At 49.4% G+C, this 7,318-nt stretch overlaps 2 protein-coding genes across 5 annotated transcripts in view; one reads left to right on the plus strand and one right to left on the minus strand.

The window, feature by feature from the left end:
- Positions 1-7,318, plus strand: part of LOC111943527 (uncharacterized) — a 134,672-nt gene that overhangs the window by 40,320 nt on the left and 87,034 nt on the right. The gene's annotated exons all lie outside the window — the stretch shown is intronic.
- LOC147651585 (uncharacterized) lies at positions 1,502-6,850 on the minus strand. Of its 4 annotated transcripts, XR_015274133.1 has the most exons (3): positions 5,571-6,733; positions 3,656-3,792; positions 1,502-2,901 (listed from the first exon to the last, which is right to left on the minus strand). XR_015274133.1 is itself a non-coding variant. In XM_086842888.1 (2 exons), exons 1-2 carry the CDS (start codon positions 6,118-6,120, stop codon positions 3,767-3,769), a joined length of 576 nt encoding a protein of 191 aa, XP_086699014.1. In that variant the 5' UTR covers positions 6,121-6,850; the 3' UTR covers positions 1,502-3,766. The 4 variants fall into 4 exon arrangements, 3 of the variants coding, with proteins under 3 accessions (XP_086699014.1, XP_086699012.1, XP_086699013.1); XM_086842888.1 differs by having other exon boundaries at positions 1,502-3,792; positions 5,571-6,850; XM_086842886.1 differs by lacking the exon at positions 3,656-3,792 and having other exon boundaries at positions 5,571-6,819.

Raw genomic sequence — 7,318 nt, forward strand, 5'->3', positions numbered from 1 at the left:
AGCTATTGGAAAACTGCTGAGACACAGTCTTCCTTTTCATACTTGTTCACAAACTAAAAGAAAAGAAAATGCAAAAAAGTCCTATTTGCTAACACGTTAGAAAACAGTAAAACTCTGGTAATTTTTTTAATATATCTTTTATTTCCATTGATACTTGTTTCAGAAGTATATTGGTTTGGTACATTATTACCAAATTAAATACTTTTATTACTCATTCCAGAAAAGAAGGTGCAACTTCAATTACATATTATGTTTTTCTTATAGAGTTTAGCAATATGACAAAGTAGATAATGTACACTTCTTTGCTTAAAACTTCAGTAACTGAAATTTTCATGAATAAGAAAGCTTACAAAGTTCTATTATAATACATTCTATCAATGCCTTTTACTGAGAAAATTTAATTAAAGTCAGTAAACTCATAGAAAGAATAAATTGAAATCCGTCTGTTCTGTGCAATTAGCAAAGTCCTTTCCAAAAAAAACAAAACCCAAGCACCCACAAACCACCAGTACAAAAGGTGTTTGTAGTGACAGCTGACAAATGATTGTGAACAGCATTCTACCTGGGCCAAATCAAGTGTCTTGTAAAGCATCAGGATTATCTAATTCCTTACAGAAGTGGCTATGTCATGATAACATTTTATGAGGTATTTAATGGACATTTATAAAGCTGGGAAAGAAGGACAAAGAGTAAAAACTCACAAAAGTAAATAGTTTACATCTCCTCTTATTTTATATCTATTTCCTGGCCTGGGAAATTTTTTCTTTCCAAACCTGCATGATGCACAGTACATAGCAAAACTCTTTGGAGCATTAAAAATTTGTCACACTTATAAAGCAGAAGTAGCATGTGCCCACAGCCAAGACTGACATTGAATAGTGACAAACTGGTCTCCATATCCAGACCTGTTGATCATGATGAATAAAGGCTGCTGGTGTAGAGGTTACAGATTGACCTGGATGGACAGATGAAGGGGTAAGCACAGGGGCACCTACTGGGACTGTGTAGAACTGTAGTTAGAGAGAGCCTCTGTGCCTGCTGTCCTCCAGAAGAGAAAAACACTCCCACCCAACTTGGCATCATCTGTGAATTACTGAGGGTGCACTCAATCCCCTTGTCCAGATCACTGATAAAGATACTAAACAGGACTGGGCCCAAGACTGAGCCTTGGGGATCAGCTGGATGAACTCCACTTCCCACCACTCTGGGCCCTGCCATCACCCAGTTTATCACCAGCAAACAATGCACCTATCCAAGCCATGAGCAGACAGTTTCTTCAGGAGAATGATGTGTGACGCAGTGCAAATAGGATCAGGGAGCTGCCTAGGAAGAGTCTCAGGTGAATCCAGGAGAATACAGTACAGGACTGCTCAGCTTTCAAATCAATCTTGCTTAAAGAATTCTACAAAACTGTAACAAAACAAACACAGACACAAAACCCCCAAACAAATAATGAAAAAAACCCAAACAAACAGGCAGAAATTAAAAAAAACCTAAAAAATCAGGTTGAAGGTTTTTATTAACTTAAAAAAAAATCAAAACAAACAAAAAGTCACATTTCTAAAGGCTGCTTTCCCAGCCTTTTCTCTCTGCTGGGAGGACATCCTGAAGTGGAGTCAGCTGGAAGCAGGTGGGACAGGACAGAACCTGGGCTATTCTCACAGGCCAGCCCTGTGGCTCCCCCATTGCCAAAACCTGGATACATAAACTAAACACAGGTAAGCACATGTGTATAGACATAGCAAAAATATATTTGTCTTAAAAAATATTAGTCTTGGCCACACATTTATACCACTGGAAAGAACATAGTCACTCCTTTCAGTTTTCTTTTCAGTCACTACAAATGTTTAGAAAATATAGGAGTGCAAAAAATGGAAATATCCAAGATCAATATGAAAACAAATAACAAAGATTCCATTTTGAAACTTTGCATTGGACATCCTTTGCAGAAATTTACTCAGAACTTTAAGATTTACAAAAAAGATCAAGAGTATTGGAGTCAAATGGCTTCTGTGTTAGTACAACACAATCCATGGAGACTTCAGCTGGCTGCCTTGATTTCTCAAATATGATGGAGGGAACATCTGAGCAGCTACAGCTCCCAGTTCTCTCAGGGACCTGCCATGCATCTGGGTGGGTCCCATGGCCTTGTGCATGCTCAGGTTCCTCAGGTGGTCTTAAACCTGACCTTCTGCTACAAGGGGCTGGAATTAAGTCTGCCAGCCCAATAACCTGAGAGATGTGGGAATAGTGACTGGCAGTAAAAATTGAGACCAACAATTGTTGAGTACCTCAGCCTCCTCCTTGTCTGTTGTCACTAGTCCTGTCTGGCTTGTGGGGGTAGGGGGGAAATAGGGGAGGTGTGATAGGTTTCTTTTTATCTTCCTTTTCCCACTGAAGTACCTCTAGGTGCCCTTATTATTATTTTTAAAGGCTTTTCCAAATGCAGCTTCAGCTGAACCTTAGCTATACTGATCTCATCCTCACACACCAATGTGTTATCTCTCTATCTTTCCCATGATGTGTGCCACTACATATTGCCTGCATATGACCTTCTTGCATCACATATATTAACTTTCAATAACCCTCTTGCTTTAACTTCCTTTCAAAAACCACTTTGCATTACATATGTTGTATGCATATTATTTTCTTGCATTTTAAACAAGGAGATCCTTACACTGCCAAGCTGGTCTCCTGCATTCCTTGTTTGACTTCTTACAAGTGGCAATTGTGAGCCCGTGTTCTCTAAGAAGAATGTCTTCAAATAGGTGCCAGCTCTGTTCAGCTCCATTATCCCTGAGGACAGTTTCCAAGGCATCCTATCCACTACTTCCTCAAAGAACTGAAAGTTTGCTCTCCTAAAATTTAGGGTCCTCATCGCAGCCAGACTCTCAAGTGCCCCTGCAAATAAAAGTCAATATATAGACAAATGTTGACAGAAGCCATTTTGAATGAATACAGGGAAAAAAAAAATAAAGAGCAGTTCTCATGCCAAGGATGAAAGCCCAGCACTCAGAATTCACAGCTGGCACTCACTCCCCAGTGCTGCAGCAATACTGAGTCCCAAGGCACAGGAAACTGCCTTTGCCATTGCACCCTTTGCACTCTCCTGAAAAAGCAAGCACTGGCACACTGCTGCTGTCCTTCCCTACACATGGATTTCAGCACAGACCTTCTTGCTTCTCATGTTGTGCATTCCCATTTGTAGACTGCAAAGGCAGTGTGATCAGGAGATGGTTCTTTGTTTGCAGGACTTTGAACACACCTTCTAAATACCTGCTCTGTTTATGTGGCTGTAAAATGGAATTGTTTCTAAAACTTCTGAGCAAGTGTGCTACAAGGCTTAAATAGTAATTCTCCATTAAGTACTTTCCCTTCTCCAAAGGAGCGGTGCCTTCCATTGTCCGTGGAAGATCAGAGATTTTTCCCATCCTTTCATCACAGGACAGGAAATGCAAGGAGCGGGCAGGACCCGGTGTGTGCCGGCAGCGACCGCCCGGTGTCCCCCTTGTACCGCAGAGCGCTTGGAGCGCCTCCGGCCCTGCTGCTGCTGCTGCTGCTGCTCGTGGGACTTCACCGTGAGCCCGAGGGATCGCCGCTGGAATTGGCCCCCCGGCATCGCCCGCTGGGAATTCACACCTGAGGGATCACTTGCCTGGGAATTCACACCTGAGCGATCACCGCCTGCCAGAACGTCACCGTAGTCATCTTACCACGGGAGAAGTCTGCAGAGGAACAGCAAGCTACAGCTGAAAGATCTGTGGCGTCAATTATTCCGTGGTAATTCCTCACCTGCTGGGCACAAAAAGAGATTTAGCAGCTGCTTCTTCCTCAGCTGAGGAGTGTCCTGCGTGTTTCAGTTCAAGGACCCAAAGCACCATTTCGTAAAGGTGAAAAGCCAAAAAGCACAAGCTCTCTGCAGTGAAGCTTCCCTCCCAGAGCTGCTGTGCACTGCTCACACAGTGCAGAGGAGGCACCAGAGGGTGCAATCGCTGTCTGCTGATGAGTCCTGCCTCAGAGGAATCAGCAGAGAGCTAGAGACTAGGAATGATTATCAGGCTCCCTGGTTTCTCTTCTTTCTTGCATATTGGACTAGTGAAAGGGCTGTGGTATTGAAATGAAATCATTCTTTGTGACAGCTTCCTCTAAGCTTTATTCTCCACTTAAGATTGTTCTGCATCCTGGAAAAGACCTGATTCCCCTTTGCTTTGTGTTCATCTTCTGCTACACCTTGGCTGGTAACAAAAGAATTACTGAACTGCTGCTTTGGAGTGGAGAGAGAAATCACTACTGCAGCTGAACATGAGCCAGCACGGTGCCCAGGTATGCGAGAAGGTCAAGGGCAGCCTGGCCTCTACCAGACATAGTGTGGCCAGTAGGATCAGGGCACCGACTGTCCCCCTGTTCTGGGCACTGCTTAGGCCAAACCTCGAATCCTCCGGTTATTTGTGGGATCCTGATGACAAAAAAAGACATTGAGGGACTGGAGTGTGTCCACAAAAGGCAACAGATCTAGGGAAGGAGCTGGAGAAGGAGCAGCTGAGGGAGCTCGAGGTGCTCAGTCTGGAGAAAAGGAGGCTCAGGGAGGACTTCTGGCTCTGCACAACAGGAGGGTGTGGCCAGGTGATGACTGGACTCTTCTCTCAGGTAACAAGTAACAGACAAGAGGAAATTGCCTCAAGTTGCACCTGTGGAGGTTTATTATGGAACCATTGAGTTGGAAGGAACCCACCAGGATCATCCAGTCCAGCTCCTGGCCTGGTACGTGACAGCCCAATAATACCATCACATGGGCTCAGCATTGTCCAAATATTTCTTGAACTCAGATAGGCTTGGTGCTGTGACCAATTCCCTGGGGAAGTCTGTTCCAGCGCTCAACCACCCTGCAGGGAAAAAAGCTTTTCCTGATATCTAGCCTAAACCTCCCCTGACTTAGCTCAGGGAGCCAGATTATGCTGAACCACTGCTTTGGGGCTCTTGATTAATGCCTATTAACACTATCATTATTGATTATTTGTCAGAGGCTAAGACAGCAATAAATCATAAACTTTCAGACCGAGTTTGCGCTCTGCAGAACAATCCTTTAGCAGGACACAGTCTATAAGCACCTGGCTTGAAACACTACTCTGAAATACAGGCAGCCCACTTTCTCCACAGCTCTCTTGAAACGAAGTGCTCCAGAGTTCCTTGAGTCACCTGGTCAGGATTTTGCCCACTCGCAAAAGCACTTGCCTGTGACCTCTATGTATGAGCAGCAGACGTGATGAGCTGATTGCTCCAGCAACACCATCCGGGAAAGCCTTTTTTCACCTCTAGATCACCCTCTTTACTTGTCAAACATCGTCCTCATCAGAGCACAATCTACTGCTCCCTGTGCTTTGGCGACCTTGCCGGCTCCGAGCCTTCCCCACTACTGCTCCCTCCCACAGCCCTGCTCGCAGCCCCCTCAGGCCGCTCCTTCCCCTGTCCCGCCCGCCAGCGGTACCACGGACAGGAACACCCCTGCGGCAGAGCCGCCACTTCGGCTAAACCACCACAAAGGCTCCAGAGCTTCCCAGCTTCACACTTACGGAACTTCAAGATGCTGTCATTAAAACGGACCCTTTTCCACCGATGCAAACAACTCGCACACGGCGGGGGGATGGGGGGGGGCCGAGGCCGTGCCGGCCGTGGGAGAGCCCCAGGCCGGGGCGGCGGTCCGAGTGGCGCCGAGTCCAGCCGAATGACGCCGAGTCCAGCCGAGTGACGCCGAGAGTAATCGAGTGATGCCGAGTGACGCCGAGAGTAATCGAGTGACGCCGAGCTGCTCCGAGCGGTGTGTGATGGTCGCGGCGCCGCCTCTCCGGGCGGGTCCGGGAGGGCGTGGGCAGTGCTCGGGACAGGTGATGGCCAGAGGCCGGCGAGCAGGGTGGTGCTGCCCGGCGTTGGGGTTGCAGCCCTGGGTGCTCGCACCCTTCCAGGGTGCACAACGCTGCCGCTGGTTTGGGGGAAACCACCCAGCGGGCGTGCTCTTGCTTTGAGGTGCTCGGAAGCCGGAGGGCGACCGGCTCTTGGCCGTGTGTCCTGGGACGTGGGCGGGCGCAAACGCCTGGAACGGGGAGCAGCCTCTGCGGTATCCATGAGGAAAGCCGTCCCGTGGACATGCCGGGGGTCTTCTGGCCAGCCACAGCTGCCTCCATGGGGACGTCGGTGGAGGGGCCGCCAGAACTCTTGATGCGAGGACGGGACAGGACGGGACAGCACAGCGTGTGATGATGTTTCTCCTCAGAGCCACACTCCGCTGCTGAGCAGCACAGAGCTCGCACCGCGGGACCCTGGGTGCCTCCCTGGGGCGCTGCAGACTGGCTCAGCTGCAGACGGGGAACAGGGACGTGGCGTGGTGGGACATAGCACAGAGCGCCATTATCTTGTCTTCCAAGTATTTTAAGAAATGGGCTGAAATCCAGACAAAAATATGTTTTCCAGTTTCTGCGCCTTTACCTGTAGATCAGAACAATGGTATTTCTTAGCCGTAAGGCAAAAAAAGGCGTTAGTCTAGCCTCAGGAATGGCAACGACTTGGGTATTCAGAGAAAATGTATGGGGAAGACCTTAGAAGTTCCTTCCCCTAAGCGGAGGTGTGTTCTCATTGCCGTGCTGAGCTGAAAGGTCCGGTCGTGGGAAGTCTGGTCCGCCTTGTGCAGAGACGAACACAAACCGGGGGCTGCGTTCCCCGGTTCCGGAGCTCAGGTCCCGGGTGAGCGGGCCGGGATGGCCGGCCGGGTACTGCCGGCAGCGGCCGCCGGGGGGCGCTGTGGATGAGGCGGGCCCCGCCCCCGTTGGTCTGACAACGGCACGCGCGGGCTCGGCGCGAGCGCGTCCGAGCGGGACCGCCTGAGGGCCCCTGGGGGGCGGAGCGAGACCCGGGAGCGACACCCGGAGCGACACCCGGGAGCGACAGCCGGGAGCGACACCCGGAGCAACACCCGTGGGGCCTGGCAGGGGAGCGGTAGGCGTGGAGTTTCACCGTTCGGAGTCTCCGGGAGGCTACGAAGCTGCTGTGAAGGCTGGTGCTCCTTTGCTTTAGGACAAGCTGAGAGAGCTGGGGGTGTTCAGTCTGGAGAAGAGAAGGCTCCAGGGAGACCTTAGAGTCCCTTGCAGTGCCTACAGAGGCTCCAAGAGAGCTGGAGAGGGTCTTTGGAAACGGGCCCGGAGTGTCAGGACAAGTGGGAATGGCTTCAAACTGCCAAAGGGTGGGGATAGATGGGAGCTTGGAAAGGAATTCTTCCCTGTGTGGGTGCTGAGGCCCTGGCACAGATTGTTCAGAAAGGCTGTGGCAG

This window comes from Cyanistes caeruleus, chromosome 9, assembly GCF_971803275.1.
Source record: "Cyanistes caeruleus chromosome 9, bCyaCae1.hap1.1, whole genome shotgun sequence".
NCBI lineage: Eukaryota > Metazoa > Chordata > Aves > Passeriformes > Paridae > Cyanistes > Cyanistes caeruleus.